General features: G+C 44.5%; 1 protein-coding gene across 2 annotated transcripts in view; it reads left to right on the top strand.

The window, feature by feature from the left end:
- Nucleotides 1–25,392, top strand: part of N (neurogenic locus Notch protein) — a 361,384-nt gene that overhangs the window by 332,711 nt on the left and 3,281 nt on the right. For both annotated transcript variants that reach the window (XM_070082900.1, XM_053771889.2), the window contains 3 exons: nt 19,000–23,266; nt 23,388–23,511; nt 25,187–25,392. The exon at nt 25,187–25,392 is cut by the window's right edge and continues 40 nt beyond it. In XM_070082900.1, the coding sequence (XP_069939001.1) occupies nt 19,000–23,266; nt 23,388–23,511; nt 25,187–25,392 (4,597 nt within the window). The remainder of the gene's footprint in view (nt 1–18,999; nt 23,267–23,387; nt 23,512–25,186) is intronic.

Genomic DNA, 25,392 nt, shown 5'->3' with positions numbered 1-25,392 from the left:
TGAGTAAATTTGTTTTATGCTGTCTTAATGTTCATGCGCAGGATTATTCTTTGAGAATATATTTGGGTTTTAAATTTAAGATATTAAAGAATTTCAAGTTCAGGTTTTGTAATTAATTTATATTTGCATCATGTACTTGATACAAATACTTAATGAAGAGATTTAGTTAGAGAAGAAATAGATTATTTGAGAAGATATAATGTTTTGTGAATGATGTGGATCGATATATCATCTAGCAGTTGATGTTAAGAATTATATTGGCTGTTTGTATACATTATTTTAAGCCTACTATTATTCAACAACTACACACAGTGTAATATATAATTTCACTGAAATCCTCCCAGTCCCCTAGAATGCGAGCCACAGCATCCGGCTAACACCTAAGTACCTATTTTATCTTAGAACATGGCCTTATCAATGTCTTATTCCTTGATGTAAGGAAAAACCATACAGTGTATGGTGCCAGTGCAGAAATCTTACTTTGAGACTTCTTGGCGGAATTGTTTCTGGAAATCAAGGTGCACCACTTTCATTATCTTCGTGAACGTTCGTGGATTCAAACACTGGCAACAATCAGTTGTTCACTGTTGTAATTGTTCGTAACATTTATGGGCACATTCGCCTAACATGAAAACAAAATTAATTTAAACTGCATGAGTAACAAGATATTGTGCACACCCTGTATGTGTAAGACCTCGACCCAGGTCCTTTTTGTTGTAAGGGGAATGCTGTATCACTGAGCTACTGGTTAATCATATCAGCCCAACCTCTTAATAACAGGCAGTATTTTACTGTTGATAAGATAGTCCAACAGGTTAATTGTTCAAGAGCCTTAAATAAACAGTGATTATCTGACTTTATTTTCTAGTGCACTGGGTGGGTTCCTGTTTTCTGTTCGCATTTCAAAACATTTTATGACCTTTATCTTATATTTCATTTATTGGCTTTGTGACATGTTACAATAATGTAATTTTTATGGGTAGACGGCAAACTAACGAAGCCAAAATTAACGTCAGTAACGTAAATCTAGAAATTTTCTGAAAACTGTTGGTCAGAAATTGACAGAATTTGCGGCGATGAGTTTCCCATTACAAACAGTAAACGGTTGATGTATTGACCTAATGGAAGTTTTGCATCAATGATAAGTTGATAAATTACACACATGTGAAACACTTTTATCTTTATTGAGGAAACGTTTCGCCATACAGTGGCTTCATCAGTCCATACAAAGGAGAATGGTGAAGAACAGGAGGAGTTTGAGGTAATCAGTCCTTCGGCCTGGCGTCTATGTAATCAATCCATCAATCTTGAAAAGAATACAGCATATGCACGAAGAAGTTGCTTATATACTGTAGGCAGGTGAGGTGAAGCAGTCGTAGGTGGTATCACATGTGGAAGTAGGTTATTCTTACTTCCAGTGATAAACATGAGGTAGCTGTCGCATGCAGCAAGTTTGCCGCCAGTTTACGTGGTGGGGAGAGTTGGAGAACAGTGGGTAGTGGCTGATAGGAGGTGGGCGAGAGTGTGGTGGGGTAGTGGTCGTGGTTGTGAACCATGTTGTTACTGCAAGTTAGGCGGGGCAAGTCGTGACTCCCTTCCCCACTACACCCCTCCCTCCCTCACCAGTCTCTCTCCTTCCCTATTCTCTTCCTCCACTTGTTTGGCACTTATTTTGGTGCTGCGCCCTCATACTGGCTCGTGTTTGGTAACAGGATGATAGGACCTCCTACCCTCCCTATCCCACCACTATGCTGAGGGGCCCCCCAGTAAATGGTCAGTTTAGGACAATGATTTAGCAAAAGCCTTCGGCAACTGCGACCATAGTGTGATAACGTGCAAAATGAGTGAAAAATGGATAACTGATAAAGTGGGCAGATGGATATTTAACTTAAGAGATAGAACCCAGGGAGTCACAGCTGCTGAACCAATATGACAGAGTTAGGGAGGCTTTGGAAGACGACCAAAACGCAGATGTGATTTACACTGATTTTGCAAAGGCGTTTGACAAATGCGATAACGCACACAATGAGGGCCATAGGCCTTATGGGGAAGGTAGGCAGATGGATTTTCGAGTTCCTAACAGCACAAAAAGTAGTAGTGAACAGAGCAAGATCCAGCATCAGCGAGGTAAAAACTCAGTTCCCCAAGACTCTGTCCTGGCACCTCTGCTGTTTCTCATCCTCATAGCATAGATAAAAACACCCTTTACACTTTCGTATCATCATTTGCAGATGACACTATAATAAGCATGAAAGTCACTACTGTAGAAGACACGAAAAAATTGCAGGAAGACATAAGCAGGGTTTTCCAGTGGGCAGTGAAGAACAACTGGACGTTCATTGGTGATAAGCTCCAGCTGCATAGGCATGGAAAGAATGAAGAACTCAGAAGGAACATAATAAGACAAAGATCACGACAGCCAGGAAGATGACGGGGTGGGTATTGAGAACTTTCATAACAATGGAAATAATGCCAATGGTGACACCCTTCAAATCGTAAGTGCTCCTTCATTTTCAGTATTGCTCAGTGCTGACGGCCCCGTTCAAGGCAGGAGAAATGTCAGAGCTGGAACAAATACAGAGATCATTTACGGCACACACTGAGCCAGTAAAGCACCTAAATTGCTGGGAACGCCTTCAAGTCTTGAACATGTACTCACTGGAGCGGAGGAGAGAGAGATACATGATAATACGTATATACCTGGAAAGTACTCGAGGTCCTGGTCCCAAATCTGCACACTGCCATAACAACATACTGGAGTGAGAGATATGGGAAGAAATGTAAAATAAACCCAGTGAGGAGCAGGGGTGCGGTGGACACAATAAGGGAACCCTGTATCAACATTCGTGGCCCCAGACTATTCAACATCTTACCAGAAGATATCAGAAACACGGCTGGAACAACAGAAACACGGCTGGAACAAGTGTAGAAGCCTTCAAGAGGAATCCGGACAATTATCTTCACCAAGTGCCAGATCAACCAGGCTGTGATGGATATGTGGGGCAGCGGATCTCCAGCAGCAACAGCCTGGTTGACCAGACAAGCACCAGACGAGTCTGGCCCATGGCCGGGCTCCGAGAGTAGAGCGACTCTCGAAACATCAAAGGTATATCAAAGGAGTAATGGTAAACGGAGTGAAGCTAGAGACTGCTACAGTGACATGCTTTATTCCTCAAGGCACAGTACACACCCCGACATTTGTTTCTCATTCTTATATCCGACATCGACAATGACATAAATAATAGCACTGTAACATCCTTGACGGATGACACCAGAGCATCATTATATCTTCAAGAAGATATAATGATGCTCTTGCAGTCACTTTCTCTACCTTCATGGCAGGCGAGATTGCGGAGCTAGAAAACGTACAGAGAGCTTTCATTATTCGTATACATTCTTGTCAAACATCTATACTACTGACAACACCTCCAGTACCTTCAAGTATATTCCTTGCAACGTAGGAGAGAAAGGTGCAACATAATTTACAGGTGGAAAATCCTGGAGGGGCTGGTCCCAGACCTGTACATCGGAATCACTCCGCATGAAAGCAAGAAACTTTGCAGACGGTGCATAGTACCTCCAATAAAAAAAAAGGGGCGCGATTAGTACAGTGTCAGAGGTACCCAACTCCTCATCGCCCTCCCTCAGTGCATAAGGGAAATTACCAGCAAACCTCTGGCTGTCTTCTAGAGGGAGCAGGACAAGTACCTCAAATCAGTGTCTGACCATCTGGGCTGTTGTTCGTACGTTGGACCGCATGCAACCAGCGGTAACAGCCTGGTTGATCACGCCTTGATCCACCAGGAGACCTGGTCTGGGACAGGGCTGCGGGGGCGTTGACCCCCGGAAGCATCTTTCAGGTATCCTTCCACTTTCAGATATCCCATTCCACTGCCCACCACCCCACACCACCACCACCCCACATCACTACACCACAACCACACCACACCACCACCACACCACACCAGCACACCACCCCACACCATTCCACACCAATCCACCCCACACCACTCCACCCTACACCATCACCACACCACTCCCCAGCCCCCCACACAACTACTCCACCCCACACCACCCGACACCACCACCACACCACTCCCCAGCCCCCCTCACCACTACATCACCATTCCATACCACCCCACACCAATACACCACACCACACCCAAACACCACACCACCACCCCACACCACACCACTCCACACCACCCCACACCACCCCCCCCGACCCCACACCCCCACCACAACCCCACACCGCCAAACACAACCCCACACCAGTCCACACCACCCCACACCACCACTCCACCAGACACCACACCACCTCACACCACACCACCCCACATCACTCCACACCACAACACACTACCCCACACCACCCATCATTCCACACCACTCCACACAACACCCCACACCACACCACCCCACAACACCCCACAAAACCACACCACACCACCTCACACCACCCCATGCCACTCCACCACCACACCGCCCTACAACACACCACCCCACAACACTATCACCACTCCGCACCACCCCACCACCACACCACCCCACACCTCCACACCCCAAACCACACCTCCCCACCTCACTCCACACTACCCCACACACCACCCCACCCCACACACCACCCCACACATCACCCCACACAACACAGTCCCACACCACACTACCCCACGCCACACCAGATCACCACCACACAACACCGCCACCACTCCACACCACCCCCACACCAGCACCGCCACACCACCACAACCCTACACCACCACCACCACCTCACAACACACCACACCACCTCACAAGACCCCACAGCAGTGGAGAACAACATGACGTTCAATGGTGATAAGTTCCAGCTGCTTAGGTATGGAAAGAATGAAGAACTCAAAAGGAACACTATATACAAAACTCAAGAGGGTCACCAAATAGAACGTAAGGAATACGTAAAAGACCTGGGAATAATTATGTCAGCGGACCTTTCTTTTAAAGACCATAACAAGACAATGATCACGACAGCCAGGAAGATGACGGGGTGGGTATTGAGAACCTTCAAAACAATGGAAATAATGCCAATGGTGACACCCTTTAAATCGCTAGTGCTCCCTCACTTAGAATGTTGCTCAGTTCTGACAGCCCCGTTCAAAGCAGGAGAAATATCGGAGCTGGAACAAATACAGAGATCGTTTACGGCTCATATTGAGCCAGTAAAGCACCTAAACTACTGGGAAATCCTGCAAGTCTTGAACATGTATTCATTGGAGCGGTGGAGAGATACATGATAATATATACCTGCAAAGTACTCGAGGGCCTGGTCCCAAATCTGCAAACTGCCATAACAACATACTGGAGTGAGAGATATGGGAGGAAGTGTAAAACAAACCCAGTGAGGAGCAGGGGTGCGGTGGGGACAATAAGGGAACACTGTATCAACATTCGGGGTACCAGACTATTCAACATCCTACCAGAAGATATCAGAAACACTGCTGGAACAAGTGTAGAAGCCTTCAAGAGGAAACTGGACAAGTATCTTCACCAGGTGCCAGATCAACCAAGCTGTGATGGATATGTGGGGCAGCGGGTCTGCATCAGCAACAGCCTGGTTGACCAGGCAAACACCAGTCGAACCTAGCCCATGGCCGGGCTCAGAGAGTAGATAAATTCAAAGGTAAAGGTAACCACCACACCACACCACCGCCACACCACACCACCGCCACACCACACCACCGCCACACCACACCACCGCCACACCTCACCACCTGACACCACACCACTCCTCCACACCACCCACCACAACCCCACACCACCACCCAACAGCACCCCGCATCACACCACTTTACACCAGACCATCACAAACCACACCACCTCACACCACCCCACACCACCCTACACCACACCACACCACCCACCACAACCCCACACCACCCTACCCCACACCACCCAATAGCACCCCGCACCACACCACTCTACACCAGACCATCTCAAACCACACCCCCCTCACACCACCCCACACCACACAACCCCACGGCACACCACCCCACACCACACCCCCACCTCACACCACACCCCCACCTCACACCACCCCACCCCACACTACCCCACACCACCCATCACACCAAACCACATCCCACACCACACCACCCCACCCCAAACACACACCCTACACCTCACCACCCCACCCCACTCTGCACCACCCTACACCACATCACCAGCACAACACCCCACGCCACAACACACCAGCAGCACAACACCCCACACCACCGCAAAACCCCACACCACACAACACCAAAACAACCCCCGACACCACCAACACCCCGCACCACCACAGCACACCACCCAGCACCATACACACCACACCACAAACACATCCCACACCACCCCACACAATACAACGCCACATTACAACATCCCACCACAACACACCACCAACACTACACCCCACACCACACCACCCCACACTACCCCACACCACACCAACCCACACTACCCCACACTACCCCACACCACACCAACCCCACACACCAACCCTACACCTCACCACCCCTACACCTCACCACCCCACACCACACAACACCATAACAACCTAGACCACAACACCATCACAACTCACCACACCACAGCACACCACCCAGCACCATACACACCGCCACACCACAAACACATCCCACACCACAACACCCACACCACCTCACACCATACAACCCCACATCACAACACCCCACCACAACACACCACCACAACCTCACACCGCACCAACCCACACCACACCATCTCATACCACACTATCTCACACCACCCCACACCACATCACCACACCAAACCACACCCCACACTACCCCACCCCACAGCACCTCACCCCACACCACACCACTCCACACTACCCCACACCACACCACACTACACCACTCCACACAACACCCCCACACCACACCACAACACACCACAGCACCCCACACCACCGCAAAGCCCCACACCACACAACACCATAACAACCCAGACCACAACACCATCACAACTCCCTCACACCACCAACACCCCGCGCCACCCCACACCACCACAACACACCACACAGCACCATACACACCACAACACCCCACATCACAACGCTCCACTACAACACACCACCAACACAACACCCCACACCACATTACAATACCCCCACACCTCACCACACCACCTCCACAACACTCCACACCACCACAACACACCACACAGCACCATATACACCACCACAACACACCACCACAGCCCCCCCCACCACCACCACAACCCCCCATACCGCCACAACCTCCCACACCACCACAGCACCCCATACCACCACATCACAACAGCACCCTATACCCCTCCATCAATGTATGTCATATTTCCGATATTACCCTAACTCCGATAAACTTTGAGAAAGCCAGTGACAACATGCTCATGCACTCAGCCCCAGGCCCAGACTCGTAGAACTCTGTGTTCATTAACAACTGCAAGAAACCTCTTTTGCGTGCCCTAAGTATACTATGGAGAAGGAGCTTAGACATGGGTGAAATTCCAGAGTCATTAAAAACAACGGATGTAGACTCACTCCATAAAGGTGGCAGGAAAACATTAGCAAAGAACTATAGACCAATAACGTCCCATATAATAAAAATCTTTGAAAGAGTGCTAAGAAGCACAACTGCAAACCACTTGGATTACCAAAACTGCCCAGTCCAGGGCAACGTGGGTTCAGAGCAGGTTGCTCCTGCCTCTCGCAACTACTGGATCACTGTGATATATGGCCTTGGATGCACTAGAAGAAAAACAGAATGCAGATGTAATATGCACATACTTTGCAAAAACGTTTGACAAGTGCGATCATGGCTTAATAGCGCACAAAATACGTGCTAAAGGAATAATTGGGAAAGTGGGGAGATGGATCTTCAACTTTCTAACCAATCGAACACAAAGAGTAGTGGTCAACAGAGTTAAATCGGAAGCTGCCATAATGAAAAGCTCTGTTCCATAAAGCACAGTACTCGCCCCCATCCTGTTCCTCATCCTCCTATGAGACAGAGATGTAATCCACATCACCGTGTCATCCTTTGCAGACGATACTAGGATCTGCATGAGGCTGTCATCTATTGAGGACACGGTTAACCTCAATTTTTCCAATGGGCAACGGAAAACAATATGATGTTCAGTGAAGGCAAATTCCAACTACTCCGTTATGCAAAACTGGAGGAGATAATAACTAGAACTGAGTATACTACAAACTCTGATCATACAGTAGAGCGAAAAAAATAATGTGAGGGGACCTGGGAGTCGTAATGTCTGAGGATTTCACGGTCAAGGTTCACAACAGTGCCACAATGACAACTGCTAAGAAAATGATAGGATAGATAATGAGAACGTTCAAAACAAGAGATGCTAAGCCAATGATGATCCTTTTCTCTCTAGGCTGGAATATTGCTGTACATTAATATCTCCGTGCAAATCAGGTGAAATTGCAGATCTAGAGAGTATACATGGAACCTTTATTGCACATATAAGTTCTATCAAACACCTCAGCTACTGGGAACGCTTGGAAGCACTTGACTTGTACTCGCTAGAATGCAGACTAGAGAGATGCATCATAATCTACACTTGGAAAATCCTAGAAGGAATAGTCCCGAATCTGCACGGAGAAATCACTCCCCATGAAAGCAAAAGACTGGGTAGGCGGTGCAGAATACCCGCAATGAAAAGTAGGGGCGCCATTGATACACTAAGAGAAAACACTATAAGTGTCCGGGGCCCAAGACTGTTCAACAACCTCCCACCATGCATAAGGGGAATTACCAATAAGCCCCTGGCTGCCTTCAAGAGGCAGTAACAGCCTGGTTATCGGGCCTTGATCCACCGGGAGGCTTGGTCGTGGACCGGGCCGCGGGGGCGTTGATCCCCGCATTACCTTCCACGTAGACTCCAGGTAGACCCCACACCACAACTTTACCCAATACCACACCATCACCCAGAACAACCAGTGTTACTGGTTGACGCTGAGTGCTTGCAAGAGAGAGAATGTACCTTACCACTGTTTACATTTTAATCAAGTCAGTAGCCATGCTAATTTTTTGTTGAAGGGGGTAGAAAGTTGTGCTGTGTTGGAAGGAAACAGCGGGAGGAAGGAGAGCAGTGAGGTGGTAGTGTGGCATAAAGTGTGAGGGGTGACTAGTTGGGCACATTAGCACGGGATGTGGCATGTATCCACCCGCCTGGGTAGGAGGTTACCTGGAGGTTATTCCGGGGATCAACGCCCCCGCGGCCCGGTCCACGACCAGGCCTCCCGATGGATCAAGGCCTGATCAACTAGGCTGTTACTGCTGGCCGCACGCAGTCCGACGTACGAGCCACAGCCCGGCTGATCCGGCACTGACTTTAGGTATCTGTCCAGCTCTCTCTTGAAGGCAACCAGGGGTTTATTGGCAATTCCCCTAATGCTTGATGGGAGGCTGTTGGAGGCTAGTTTTTTACCACTTCACCTTCACCATTACTACCATACCTCCTTTGGCACAACATTATATTTTCAAATAATGGAATAACGTAAATTAAGTGATAAATTATAATTGTAATAAGCTTGGTGGATATATGACTTGAAGTTCTTGGGCATGGTCTGAGGGCAGGTGGTATACTGGCTTTCATCCTTTGTTCAGTGTACACGCTCGACCCCTACTTACCCCCCCCCCTTTCCACTTCGTTGTCAACTTCGTAGCTTTATTAGTGTCTGGCTGGACGTCATAACGTGTATATTTAGCAACATTATCACGAAGTAACGCCGATGAGCCCGTAAGTGTGTTTAGTATCGAACACGACGTGGCATCTGTAGCAGCCCTGGGCCAGATTTTCTTGGGCACGTGACCCATACCCGCACGCCCGCCCAAAGCCACCCACCACCCATCCGCCAGAAGGTACCCACCACCCGTCAGGCCCGAGGCGACCCGCCTCCCGTCCATCCGTAGCCAGCCACCGCCCGTCCATCCGAAGCCACCCACAGAGCCCATCCTCCAAGTCCATCCACCCGCCCAAACCCTCCAAGAGCCCGGCCCGCGCCACTAAGCCTCACAAACCTTTACAACTCGTGTGTAATACTCACCCTGACCATCTAGACCAGGGTGGTATCATCAACAACCATTTAGGGAGCTACGTGAATGAATCATTACACTAATCAAGATGTCTTCTAACTAATTTTGGGACATTGAATTCAAACATAACTTACTTTTGGCCCAACTCGTGTAGTTTGTGTGAAATACAACCACCATCCTCACCACAGTTTCTTTTCAACTATATTATTGTTAATGAGGTTGCTTGGATACCTGGAGGTTATTCCGGGGATCAACGCCCCCGCGGCCCGGTCCATGACCAGGCCTCCCGATGGATCAGGGCCTGATCAACTAGGCTGTTACTGCTGGCCGCACGCAGTCCAACGTACGAGCCACAGCCCAGCTGATCCGGCACTGACTTTAGGTATCTGTCCAGTGCCTAGTTATTTTATGGTTTTGTGTGACATAAACAACTTGCCTGCTTTTATGTACAAACAAGCTTCTCAAGTATTGTCACCAATTATTGCAACACTCTTTAACAAATCCATTGAATCATCTACTTTCCCAACAATCCTCAAAATACCGAGGGTCACTCCGATCCATAAAGGAGGTGACCAAGCTGACTTGAATAACTATAGACCAATATCTAACTTACCACTGCTCTCTAAAATCTTTGAAAAATCAATTCATAGACGGATCTATTCCTACCTCGTTTCGCACAACATATTAAACCCTTGTCAGTTTGGATTCAGGAATAATAAAAGCACAAATGATGCTATCATACACATGCTAGAACTAATATATACCGCACTTGAAAAGAAACAAGTCCCACTGGGCATTTTCATTGATTTACGTAAAGCTTTCGATACAGTCGACCATGAACTGCTGTACTCCATATTAATGCACTATGGTATCAGAGGCCACTCCCTCAACTACCTAAAGTCATACCTTAGTAACAGAACTCAATATGTGTGTGCAAATTTACCTGGAGTTTACCTGGAGAGAGTTTCGGGGGTCAACGCCCCCGCGGCCCGGTCTGTGACCAGGCCTCCTGGTGGATCAGCGCCTGATCAACCAGGCTGTTGCTGCTGGCTGCACGCAAACCAACGTACGAGCCACAGCCCGGCTGATCAGGAACTGACTTTAGGTGCTTGTCCAGTGCCAGCTTGAAGACTGCCAGGGGTCTGTTGGTAATCCCCCTTATGTGTGCTGGGAGGCAGTTGAACAGTCTTGGGCCCCTGACACTTATTGTATGGTCTCTTAACGTGCTAGTGACACCCCTGCTTTTCATTGGGGGGATGGTGCATCGTCTGCCAAGTCTTTTGCTTTCGTAGTGAGTGATTTTCGTGTGCAAGTTCGGTACTAGTCCCTCTAGGATTTTCCAGGTGTATATAATCATGTATCTCTCCCTCCTGCGTTCCAGGGAATACAGGTTTAGAAACCTCAAGCGCTCCCAGTAATTGAGGTGTTTTATCTCCGTTATGCGCGCCGTGAAAGTTCTCTGTACATTTTCTAGGTCGGCAATTTCACCTGCCTTGAAAGGTGCTGTTAGAGTGCAGCAATATTCCAGCCTAGATAGAACAAATGATGCAAACTCTTCCACCCAGCCAATCACAGTAGGAGTCCCACAAGGAAGCACCCTTGGACCACTCCTCTTTCTCATCTACATCAATGATCTACTGAATGCATCACAGCTACTCAAACCCATATTATTTGCAGATGACACTACATATGTCTTTTCCCACCCAAACACAGTCATACTAGCAAACACAGTCAATGCTGAATTACAGAAAATATCTGCCTGGATGATGACTAACAAACTTACCCTGAACACTCATAAAACCTATTTCATTCAGTTTGGAAACAAAGCTGCAAATGATCCAATTAACATAACTATTACAACCCAGGATTCCAAATGGCCTGTTATCCCGGGTGTAATGGGAGCAAAATAAACACAGCAGAAAAAGTTTAGACTTATATTATCCTTCACCAATTTAGAACAGCAATATGTACACTATGTACAGTGATAAGTATAGTGCACTCCACGGTAAGCAAGGCAGAAATAGAAGCCACAAGATAGCAGACCGTGCTTCAACCAGCTCTAGAATGGAATGACAAGGGCAGACAGGAGAGTGGTACCCACATAACCTCTGCAATTGCCAAAACCACCATCTTATTGGCTGGAACCTGGTCACTAGTTGAACGACGGGGCCCCATCATCAACTCTTAGCAACCTGGTTCGCTGGTTGGGGGAGATAGCCTGTAAATGAGGGTGTGTACATGTGCCGAATAAAGGTTACATACTCTTTGCATGCCACACCCCCACCCCGAGAAGGCTCAGGATTAGGCTGCCACCTCCCAGTGGTAACCGTGCCGCCATGGCACAAAATAATGGGACCGCCTTTCCTCTCCACCATCCAACTCTTAGAGCTCAGCTTTTCTCATGACAAAAAGCCAAACCCTAAACTCAAAGTGAGACAGCAGTCAGTCAGGCTAGCATAGGTCCAAGATACAGGCGGACGGTAGCCCGCATCCCCTCACTAAAAAAAAAACCTCACACCGGGGGATAAAAAAAAAGAGCGTGAAAAGGGGTTACCACAAATAATATAACATCCTAACCTAAATAAATAAAAATATTAGACTCTAGATAAAGAGTCCGCCAACACATTTTCTTTGCCGGCAATATATTTAATTCTGAATGAGTATGGTTGCAGTCTTAGCGTCCAGCGCATGAGCCTTGTGTTGTGGTTCTTCATGGCTTGGAGATATACTAGAGGATTGTGATCACTGTAGACTGTGACCACCTGCGATGTCTGGCCCTCTATCTCCTTACCAGTCTCAGTGCAGACCAAATAATCATTTTAAACTTCATACTTGACCGGATGACCCAAAGAGGATTTACCCATGGCTGCCTGAAAAGCGAATTTTAAAGAAGGGTCCTTTCGTTGTTCCTCCCGGAAGGACAGTCCCTCGGGCATGGAAACAGAGACATCTGGCAATCCTGCAACCTGGGAATAGGAAGGCTTGATCGGGGTCTGTTCACTTGATTTACGAGGCTCCGGCCGGTGTGCCTCATAAAACAACGTGGCTATTCCGAGATTGGAGTCGTCCGAGGATAGGTCAACATTCTCTCCAGACAACCCTTGGGATGTTGCCCGAGTTATGGCCAACACCGGAGAAGAATTACTCATTATAGGTTCAGGACACGCAATAACAGTAGTAATGTTATTACCCAGTAATAACATGGCATCTTTCATGGGGAATCCTTTTGAGACACCTACAGTCAAGTACCCAGTGTAATATTTGCACTGTACATAAATTTTATGCAAAGGGACAGAATATATAGCTCCTCCAAATGCTTCCAATAAAACAGAGGAATTCAAGGAAGTGTTCTCTGAAAGGGGTAATATTCCTTCTCTTACAAGTGAGCAATATGCTCCAGTATCTCTAAAGGTCTTTACTTCAGTTGTTTCTGAGTTTTCCTGAAGGGAAATAAGACTCCTGAAATAATAAGGGGCCATACCTTTTTCTACTTTCTCTAGGGGACATGTTACTAGAGATATTAGAGATTTTCCCAATGGGTTGGGGTTTGTGGGGGCAGTTGGGACGGATATGACCTACTTTGTTACAGAGGAAGCAGACGACAGGCTTGCCCTTTACTCCCTGCTGACGTTGCAAATGGTGTCGTTCTGGCTGGTGTCTCTCTGGATACTGTTGTCAAGATGCACCATGAGTAGTTTGCCTCTCCGCAGGTGGACCATAAGTTGAGAAGCGTGGCTCACCAGGTGACTTAGTTGGCTGACGTAGACGTTCTCCCTCCGGCTGGCACTTCATTCTCCAAGGTTGATGATCTCTGCTCATGCCAGGCTGTTGAAAAGAGAGACGGGACCGCTCGGACAAGGAGCGGTTAGTTTCGAAGGAATCAGCCAACCTGGCTGCCTCCAATGCAGTGGTTAAGTCACGATCCTGCAGAAAGACTCGAACCTCTGGTTCCACAGACTCCAGCAGGTTATCAATCAGAATAAGCTGTACCAGCTCCTCAAAGGTAGAGACACCACTTGATTTATACCAGCTGGTAAAAGCTTTGGTTTGCTGTCTCACAAAGTCCACTAGGCTGTCGTCTGCCCAGCTTAAAAATTTTTCTATATTTGGCTGGGATACATGTATATGCTCCCAACACTGTGGTCTTCACTACTTGATAATCAGAAAATTCAGCGTCATTTAATACTGACGTAAATTCCTGTGCCTTACCCAATAATGCTGTATGAACCAACGATGCCCAATGCTGTTCCGGCCACCTCAAGGCTCGAGCCTGATTTTCGAAGCTTTCGAAAAATTGTTCTGGTTCGGTCTCATTGAAGCGGGGAACAAGCTGTACTGCTTTTTGTAAACTAAAATTATTTACAGAATGCGAAAACTGCCTCCTTTCTCTTTCCCTATCAAATTCTTCCCTTGCGAATGCTCTCTGTTCCCTAGTTTGCTCAAGATTGATTTTTGCCAGCTCAAGTGCCAACGACGCTGACTCCCCTTGAGACAACCCAGCTGCACTATACTGACCATTTTGCTCCGTAGGTGTATCATCTTCCTCCTGCGAGAACATAGTAGTTTTTGCCCTAGCTCCCGTAGAGGGAGGAGTCTGATGTGCGATCTCTTCTTCTATAAGTTTGTCAGCAATCAGTGAACGCAGTTGCGCAGCTGTGAGAGTGCGTTTGTATTTAATGCCAATGGAACGAGCAATTTGCCAACAACGCTGTAGGGACAATTTAGGTAGGTTATGCAAAGTATATGCCGACACCAGACGTCTGACTCGTCTAGGTGGCATAAGTTATTCGCTATGCACAGTACAATTGCAGAATACCCCAACGTAACACGTTAATTTGCAGGACACGCTTAGCTATGCACAGTACGATTGCAGAATATGCATACAAGCAAAGCCGACTGCAAAATTCTCCACACTGAACAGGCTAGTAACAAGTGACACGCAAAATTTGTAAAGCAATGCCAGACATCCACACTGTTCTATAAGATTGACCGTAGCGAAGCGAGCACACCGAACAAGCTAGTAGCGAGCTGTTGAACGATCACACAATAGCAAGGCTGACCATAACAGTAACTGACACGCAAAATTTGTAAAGCGTAGGCAAAGCTAATGCAATGCCAGACAGCAAGCTGCACAATGTTCCTGCTACGAGCTTCACCCTAAGCTCAACCGTTTCTCTAAGTCCAGCTCCAGCTCCCGGACAGGCCCCCATATTACAACCCAGGATTCCAAACGGCCTGTTATCCCGGGTGTAATGGGAGCAAAATAAACACAGCAGAAAAAGTTTAGACTTATATTATCCTTCACCAGTTTAGAACAGCAATATGTACACTATGTACAGTGATAAGTATGGTGCACTCCACGGTAAGCAAGGCAGAAATAGAAGCCACAAGATAGCAGACCGTGCTTCAACCAGCTCTAGAATGGAATGACAAGGGCAGACAGGAGAGTGGTACCCACATAACCTCTGCGATTGCCAAAACCACCATCTTATTGGCTGGAACCTGGTCACTAGTTGAACGACGGGGCCCCATCATCAACTCTTAGCAACCTGGTTCGCTGGCTGGGGGAGATAGCCTGTAAATGAGGGTGTGTACATGCGCCGAATAAAGGTTACGTACTCTTTGCATGCCACAATAACGCTAAATGGATCATCAGTCACAAGACTCACAGAGGGAAAATTCCTAGGTATCCACCTTGACAGTAGCCTTAAGTTCCAGACACACATACAACAAATCACCAAGAAAATCTCCAAGACTGTAGGCATACTATCAAAGATAAGGTACTACGTTCCACAATCAGCTCTCCTGGCACTGTACCATTCACTCATATACCCTTATCTTACATATGGAATTTGTGCATGGGGATCAACAACATCCAATCACCTAAAACCCCTAATAACCCAGCAAAAGGCAGCAGTAAGAATGATAACAAATTCCCACTCCCGCCAGCATACTCCACCAATTTTCAAAAGTCTGAATCTGCTTACCCTTAAGAACATCCATACTTATTCATGTGCCTATTACATACACAGAACAATACACGCAAATATAAACCCCCCACTCAGACTTCTCACCAATCTAAACAGGACACATGACCACAACACAAGACACAGATCTCTTTTTGATATACCTCGTGTCCATATCACACTGTGTAAAAACTCTATGCACATAAAGGGCCCCAAAATCAGGAATTCATTACCAGAAGATATTAAACTAACCCAGTCTGAAAATCAATTTAAGACTCTTCTCAAAAGCCACTTAATCACCCTAGACTAAATGCTAAATACTCAGTACATACTCACCTATGTACTCCCACATCATAACTGAAACAATCACATTGAACCTTTTATCCATTGTTGACAGGAATATAATTGAATCATTGTTTTCACAAAAGCATTTTAGAATATAAATGTATCTTTGTATTATACAAATTTTGATTCATTTATAATTAATATTCTACTGTACAGCTATGAAATAATTACTATCCTACTGTACAACTATGATATACTCCTTAGTATTAAGTAGACTGTAAGCCAATAATGTTAAGTTGGCCCATAATGCCTAGGCATAATAGAGACTCTCTTTGCATTGCAACCCACAATTGTAAATACAAAATCTCAATGTACTGTTTGCAAAGACATAAAATAAATAAATAAAAATAAATAAATAAATTTGTGTGGATGTATGAGATTGTTGCATCATTAATGTATTGTATGTTTGCTCTTTTTCAGAGTAAATGGTATTACCAATTGTCAAGTTATAAGACAACAATGCCTTGTGGGTGCTTAAATGACATTAATGGTTTACCGTTTTTGTTATACATGTGGCAGCGTTACTCTGACAAAGTTGAGACGAAACATTGTGCCTTGTGTGAACACAGCTTATTTTCACTACTGTACTTTGGTATGAAGGTTGGCGATCAAGACAAGCTGTGGGCACGTCATCACTGTTGTGTAACTTATTCCAACTCCTTACACCAGTGTTTTGAGTATTTTGCTGAAGAAAGTCATGGTATGGAGGGACCCAAAGGATCAGACCACAGATCGTTATTTCTGTATCAGAAATGTCAGAATTTTTATCAAAAAAAAAAAAGAATACAAAATAGCATATCCATATTTTTCTACAATCAGACCGGTGGAACATTCAGAGGATCTCCCTGTTCCATTACCACCATCTTGTAAAGACATATATTTCCCTTGGATGAAGAAGAAGTCACTAACTTAGATTCCGAGTTTGAACTGGCTGGAATTAACAACCAGTAACCACATCTAGTGACTCAAAGTGTTCTTAACAATCTTGTGCATGATCTTAATTTATCCAAGAACAGTCAGAGCAACATGGTTCAAGATTGAACCAGTGGAATTTACTGCACCTAGACACAAGATTCAGTTGTTCAGAAAGCAGATGAAAAAACCTAGAAACTTACTTGAAATTGGAAGACTCAGTATGTTATTGTTGTGATGTTAACCAACTTTTTTAATGCTTTAGATAAATATTATGATCCTGAAATGTGGAATTTTTATTAATTCCAGCAAAACAAGTGAGACGACTGTCTTACTTTACAGTGGCAACACTATCAAGTCTGTTTTTAGCTCTTGCTAGACACTTGAAAGAAATGTATGAAACAATGCAAAAACTTTCACTCTGATCTGATTCAGATCAGGGTGGGGTGATCACACCTCACCTGGGTGAGAGATTGCCTGGCCTGCGCTCGCTCTCTTTCTGGTTGACGTTGCTTCCAAAAAGATGTCCCTCTCCAGCTCTCCATTGCTGGCCCTTGTTGGAAGATTGTCTCTGTCACTTTCTTGTTGTTGGTTCTGTGTAACTCTGTTCACAGAACATAGCCTAGACTTAGTGATTTTCGACGTTGTCCTGAGGTTGTGTCTCATAGACACTGAGAAACTCAGGTCCTGAGCTGTAGCTTCTGACCTAATTTGTACTGGTATCTGTGTACCATCACAGTTGGGGATTTTCTAATGCTGAACTTAGATTCAGTATTATGGGAGTTTTGTGACATTTGTGGAGGATCTGCAGATGGTCCCTACTTAGTGTCGTTATATTATCTCCTTGTTCCTGATTCTGTGTCGCTGTTGCTTGTTATATTGCTGTTCAGCTTATCAGTCATTTTATTGTTCAAGCAAGCTGTTCTGATTGCCAGGTTGGTCAAGAAGTTAGTTTATGTGAGGACTTTTAGTCAGTCACTGGTTAAGTCTAGTTGAGTCTTGAGACATAGCAAACTACTTAGAGCACTTGGCAGATTTAATATATGGCAATGAAAGTAAGAAAATATGTATGTAAATAAACACATCAAGCTTCCTGAGTATCGTTGTCCTACACACATATGAACCGAACTGAAGGCTGGGAGGGTGGTGTGGGTGGCTGAGGGAGGCAGGGAATGGCACGGTGGTAGGTCTCCCCCGTTGACACCTTGGTGTAACCCACAGACCATCCCACCTGGTGGCACTCAAAATTTTTCACTGTTGCAGGAGCGACCGTGCTAAACTAATTTTATCAAGTGTTAAAAATATCCTGCAATTCTTCAATCGTGCTATATCCAAAATGTGTACTATACAGTACACTACTGTATAAGCATTTAAAATTATACCAGAAATGTTATAAATGGTGTAAAGGTGACATTAAAACAATATCAGAGATAGCCTACACAAACCCACTACCATTATAGTATGCTCCTCACGTAGCGACGTGGTCTTAGCAACGGAACTCCGTCGTTAAGTGAGGAGAGGCTGTAATATCATGTATGTTGTGACCATGCTTATTTATTTTTTAACATTTGTGTTTCCAGTGGTACTAATATTGCATTTGAATGGATAATCTGATGATGACCTAATTCTTCTTCTTTTGTTCTTAAATAAAAATACTAGTATAATACTGTACTAACTACTGCTGTGCTTGTTTTTTTCAGGATACACTGGGCAGCACTGTGAGGAAGATGTTGATGAATGTGCTTCACACCCATGCCACAATAATGGAATATGCAGTGACCTCATCAATGAATATCGGTGCAGCTGCACACAGGGCTTCACTGGACGACAGTGTCACATTAACATTGATGACTGTGCTTCAGAGCCATGTCAGCATGGTGGTAAATGCCTCGACCGTGTGGCTGGCTACAACTGTCGTTGTAGTCCTGGATTTACTGGAACCAACTGTGAAACTAACATAGATGATTGCCTCTCATCTCCTTGCCGCCATGGCTTGTGCATTGATGGTGATAATTCCTTCTCTTGTTTGTGTCATCCAGGTTATACTGGTTTACTTTGCCAAACAGAGATTGATGAATGCCTGTCAATGCCATGTGAACATGGAGGAACATGTAAGAATCTCATCAATAGTTACAAATGCATATGCCCTAATGGCACAGCTGGTGTCAAGTGTGAGTACAACATCAATGAATGCTTCAGTAATCCTTGTCGCAATGGTGCCAAGTGCAAAGATGGCATTAATGAATACAGGTGTGAATGTGAACCTGGCTACACTGGGAGATTCTGTGAAACTAATATCGATGACTGCTTATCTCATCCCTGTGCTAATGGAGGTGTTTGTATAGATCAAGTGGATGGGTTTCGCTGCCAATGCCCGTCTGGTTACTATGATGCTCGATGCCTTTCAAATGTGAATGAGTGTGCCAGTGATCCCTGTCTCAATGGTGGGTCCTGTTTTGATGATGTCAATAGATTTAATTGCAAATGCCCACCTGGATATACTGGCCACCGTTGTGAACATGAAATTGACGAATGTCAGTCCAATCCTTGTCAGCATGGAGGCACTTGTCGTGATGCTCTTAATGCTTACACTTGCACATGTCCACCTGGGTACTCTGGTCGGAACTGTGAGTCAAACATTGATGATTGCTTAAGCCGACCTTGTAGGAATGGCGGCACTTGTATTGATCTAGTGAATTCTTATAAGTGTGTATGTGAGCTTCCCCACACAGGGCAAAACTGTGAGGTGAGAATGGACCCATGCTCACCTAATAAGTGTCGGCATGATGCTCGCTGTACACCTACAGCAAACTTTCTGGATTTTACTTGTGAGTGTGAACTTGGGTATACTGGCCGTCTCTGTGATGAAGACATCAATGAATGTAATGTATCACCCTCACCCTGCAAAAATAGTGCGACTTGCCAAAATACAAATGGATCATATTCTTGTCAGTGTTCTATTGGATATGAAGGCCGTCAGTGCACTATTAATACAAATGACTGTGCATTACAGCCTTGTCTAAATGGGGGTACATGTTTAGATGGAATTGGAGAATACACATGTTTATGTGTTGATGGTTTTGGAGGAACTAACTGCGAACATGATCTCAATGAATGTGATTCAAGCCCATGCCAAAATGGAGCCACTTGCAATGACTATGTGAATTCTTACACATGCAGTTGTCCTTTAGGATTCTCTGGCACTAACTGTGAAATTAATGATGAAGACTGCACTGAAACTTCATGTATGAACAATGGTAGTTGCATTGATGGTATAAACAATTACACATGCAAGTGCCCCTCAGGATTTACTGGTTCTCATTGTCAACATCGTATTAATGAGTGCCACTCGAATCCTTGCAAGCATGGTGGTACTTGCAGTGACCATGTGGGATTTTTTACGTGTCACTGTCATTATGGTTACACAGGACAGCAATGTGAACGTTTGGTGGATTGGTGTTCTGCCTCGCCCTGCTTTAATAATGGTATATGCAAGCAAACAGAAAATCGCTACAAGTGTGAATGCCCTCCTGGGTGGACAGGTTTGTTATGTGATGTTGAGATGGTTTCCTGTGCCACAGCTGCAGCAAGCAAAGGTGTTATTTCCTCAAAACTTTGCCATCATGATGGGAAATGTCATGATATTGGTAATACCCATCAATGTGAGTGTGCTGTTGGCTATACAGGCTCCTACTGCCAACATGAAATTAAAGAATGTGATTCCCAACCATGCATGAATGGTGCAACTTGTAATGATCACATAGGTACGTATTCCTGTTCATGTCGCCCAGGCTTTCAAGGTCTTAACTGTGAATATAATGTTGATGACTGCAAGCCAAACAACCCCTGTCAGAATGGAGGTGTGTGTCATGATCAAGTGAATGGATTCCAGTGCTCCTGTCCACATGGTACTCTTGGTAAACTCTGTGAGATCAATACCTATGACTGTTATGAAGGTGCTTGCCATAATGGTGGGAAGTGCATAGATAAGGTTGGTGGGTTTGAATGTCACTGCAAACCAGGTTATGTAGGTGCAAGATGTGAAGGAGATGTAAATGAGTGCTTATCTTTTCCATGTATGAGAGAAGGCACTGCAGATTGTGTGCAGCTTGTAAATGATTATCGGTGCAACTGTCGTCCAGGATACATGGGACGTCATTGTGAAAGCAAGAGAGACTTTTGTGCTGAATCACCATGTCAGAATGGAGGATTGTGCAGTAATACTGATCGGGACTATTCTTGTCACTGTCCAGAAGGATTCACAGGTAAATCTTGTGAATTTCCAAGTGATGACTGTGCTTCAAAAATCTGTGGTCCAGGTGAAACTTGCAGACCATATGCGAAAGGAACTGAATGTGTTCCAAAACATCATCAGACACATCAGTGTACTCCAAGCTCCTGTATGCATAATGGTAAATGCCTTGATAGAATAACTTATTATGAATGTCAGTGCCCACCACAATGGAATGGACAAAGGTGTGAAGTCAATGACCCTACATTTAAAGGTGGAATTGGTCAGATTCTAGATAAAGCTGTCATTACAAATATTACCTTTGAACGAGAGAAATGTGAACTTCATCGCTGCAGCGAGAAGAAAAATAATCTGCGTTGTGACCCTGAGTGTGCAAGCACTGCTTGTGATTATGATGGTTATGAATGCTCTCTGGGTCGTAATCCTTGGGCCTTTTGTCAAGCTGATATTGATTGCTGGCAAGTTTTTGGAGATGGAGTTTGTAATACACAGTGTAACAACGCTGGATGTTTGTTTGATGGCTTGGATTGTCGGAAACCTGTTGGCACTTGCAATCCCATCTATGATGCCTATTGTGCAACAAACTATGAAAATGGCCATTGTGATCAAGGTTGCAATGTTGCAGAGTGTGGGTGGGATGGGCTCGATTGTGAAAATAAGCCACCTTCAATAATGTCAGAGGGACTTCAAATAGTTGTAGAAACTGATGAAGCTGATTTTCGATCTGCCAAGAAGTCTTTTGTAAGAAAATTAAGTAGCCTCTTAGGAATACATCTTGTTATCAAACGTGACCAATCAGGTGAAGAGATGATCTACCCTTTTAATGAAAGAGGTATTCAAGGTCTTTTGGTGTACTTTGAAATAGATAAACGGCGATGTGAAAAGGAAGACCAGTGCTTTGAAAGTGTCACTGATATCGCCAATTTCTTGGCTGCAAATCAACTTCGATTAGGTAGTGATACAGGCATTCCAATATCTGGAATTTATGAAAATGGCCCTCCAAATCCTCCGCCTGGGTATACATATATTATTGTTGGCATTGTATTTGCCTTGGTGTTAGTTGGGATAATTTTTATGGTAGTTACAAACAATCGCAAAAGATCACGAGGCATTACCTGGTTTCCAGAAGGCTTCTTTCCTAAATATAGCACAAGTTCAAGTGCAAGTGCTGAACCTACACGAAGAAAGCCGGATGGCCAAGAGATGCGCAGCTTCAATAAGGGTGCATCAGTTCATCATCTTGCTGACATTGGTGACGGTGATGGGATGAACCGAGGTATACCAATACCAGGGCCTTTAGGTGATTGGTCTGATGATGATAGTGAACATCCACCAATTAAACGTTCTCGGCACGAAGCTGGTTATTCTGACCAAACTCAGATTACAGACTACGATGATGCTAATGATCCTCGAGTTTGGACACAGCAACATCTTGATGCTGCAGACATTAAAAATCCTGATTTGTTAGCATTGACGCCACCCCAAACAGAACCAGAAGAACAGCGTGGTATTGCTGGAGAAGTGGATCCTAAAGGGCCCATGGGTCTTACTCCACTCATGATTGCATCATTCCGTGGTGGTGGTTTGGAGAGTCACACTGATGAAGATGATAAAGATGGCTCAGCAGCAGTCATCCAAGAACTTATTGAACAGGGAGCCAAGCTCAATGCCAAGATGGATCGCACAGGAGAAACCTCCCTACATCTTGCAGCCAGGTTTGTGAATATCGATTGTTTTATAATGATAACTCTGTTGTCTGTATACATTAGTTCCTACAGTTATTTTTTTGTAAGATTTTTTTATCAGGTTTTCATTACATTTTTATAATTATTCCAGATATGCTAGAGCAGATGCTGCAAAAAGACTGTTGGATGCAAAGGCAGATGCTAATGCTCAGGATGCAACAGGTCGTACTCCTTTACATGCTGCAGTTGCTGCTGATGCTCAAGGGGTTTTCCAGGTTAGTGCAAAATGTATAGTGCATTAATCACTTTTATATTCCAGCTGAAATGAAATGTATTCTGTGTAGATAATTAACTTGAAAAATTAAAAATTAGTTTTTAGATAATATACAGTAGTCCCCGTGTCCACGCTGGATACATTTCAAGACCTACTGTGGATAGTAATGAACCTTGTATATAAGTCTTTTGTTTACATACATACCTATGATATAGTTTAATTGATAAATTACAATAAGTCAAGAATTAACACTTTTTCTCTGATGGGAAGCACTTCACAGCTTCTTTTAGGCTTTGAAGAACTGTTAGCATCACTACTTTTGTGCCATTATTGAGCAAAATTAAGAGATATTTTTGGGCCATGGTAAATCGTGGATAACTGAAACCGCTGAAACCAAATCCGTGGATATGGGAGTTCTTCTGTATTGATATATTTAGTTAAATATTTTTTGATGGCATTTAAAGAGCTTTGTCCATCATAGAGGCACTTTTTGAAATGGTTTTTAAAAGTAATGGTAGTCATTGCTAAAAACCACTAAGCTCAAGCCAGACTGATGTTGTGTTGTGGCACAACAACCAGTGTAAAAGGCTTAAAGCTGTCTCAGAGTACCAGATTATTATTATTAGTAGTGTGTGTGCATGTGTATATATATATATATATATATATATATACGTATATTTTTTTTTCTTTCAACAAACCGGCTGTAAGTGGTACCCCGAGTTTCATACAGCTCCCAACTCGAACAGTTATGTAAGTGTATTATTGTAAGTGCTCATGTAAGTGTATTTTTGGGGGTTCTGAAATGGACTAATCTAATTTACATTATTCCTTATGGAAACAGATTCGTTCAGTAACGGCACTTGAACAGCCTTCTGGAATGAATTACAGTGGACCCTCGGTTAACGATATTAATTCGTTTCAGAGAGCTTGTCCTTGACCGATTTTATTGTTAGCCGAATTAATTTTCCCCACAAGAAATAATGGAAATCCAATTAATCCATTTCAGACATCCAAAAGTATTAAACAGAATAATTTTTTTACTTGAAATATATATTTCCCTACACAGAAAACAATGATACATGAAGAATAAAACAATAATAACATCACACTTACCTTTATTGAAGACATGGTGATGTATGGAAGATAGGAGGGGAGAGGATGGAGGAGAGGATGGGCCCAAAGCTTTCTTTGGGCCCATGGTGACTTATTTAACAGTTACAAGCACTAAAAATAATGGAATACAAAGTGTATTGCATGTAGGCGTAGAATAGTCCGCAATGGCTTGTAAACAATGGCACACCGGCCACACTGGAGTGGCCGGGTGGCTCAAGCCGCGTGGACACATTCTGGACGAATGTCCAGAACATGTTTTTTATCGTTAGCCGAGCCAATATTTTTACGCAAAAACGTACTGGTATCCAATTTTATCGCTATCCGATGGCATCGTTAAATGAGGGTCCACTGTATGGCCGAAACTTGGGGTACCACTGTATGTATGTATATATATAATTATTCAGATTTTATCTTTCATCCAATATTGCAATATTCTGGTCCTAATTGGAAGAAAGATTAATGACAATATAGTAATTAACGTTTATTAAATAAGGAGGAGTGGTTTACTGAGGTATAAAATATCAGTCATTAGCATTAATACATGTATATTATCTCACTTCCAGATCTTGCTTCGGAACCGATCAACAGACTTAAATGCCAAAACAAATGATGGAACCACTCCACTAATTCTTGCTGCACGTCTGGCTATCGAAGGAATGGTTGAGGATCTCATAAATGCTGATGCTGATATAAATGCTGCTGATGACTCGGGCAAAACAGCTTTACACTGGGCTGCTTCTGTTAATAATGTAGAAGCTGTCCAGATCCT

Source organism: Cherax quadricarinatus, chromosome 8, assembly GCF_038502225.1.
Source record: "Cherax quadricarinatus isolate ZL_2023a chromosome 8, ASM3850222v1, whole genome shotgun sequence".
Classification (NCBI taxonomy): Eukaryota; Metazoa; Arthropoda; class Malacostraca; order Decapoda; family Parastacidae; genus Cherax; species Cherax quadricarinatus.
This window is presented reverse-complemented; position numbering and strand designations above follow the sequence as displayed.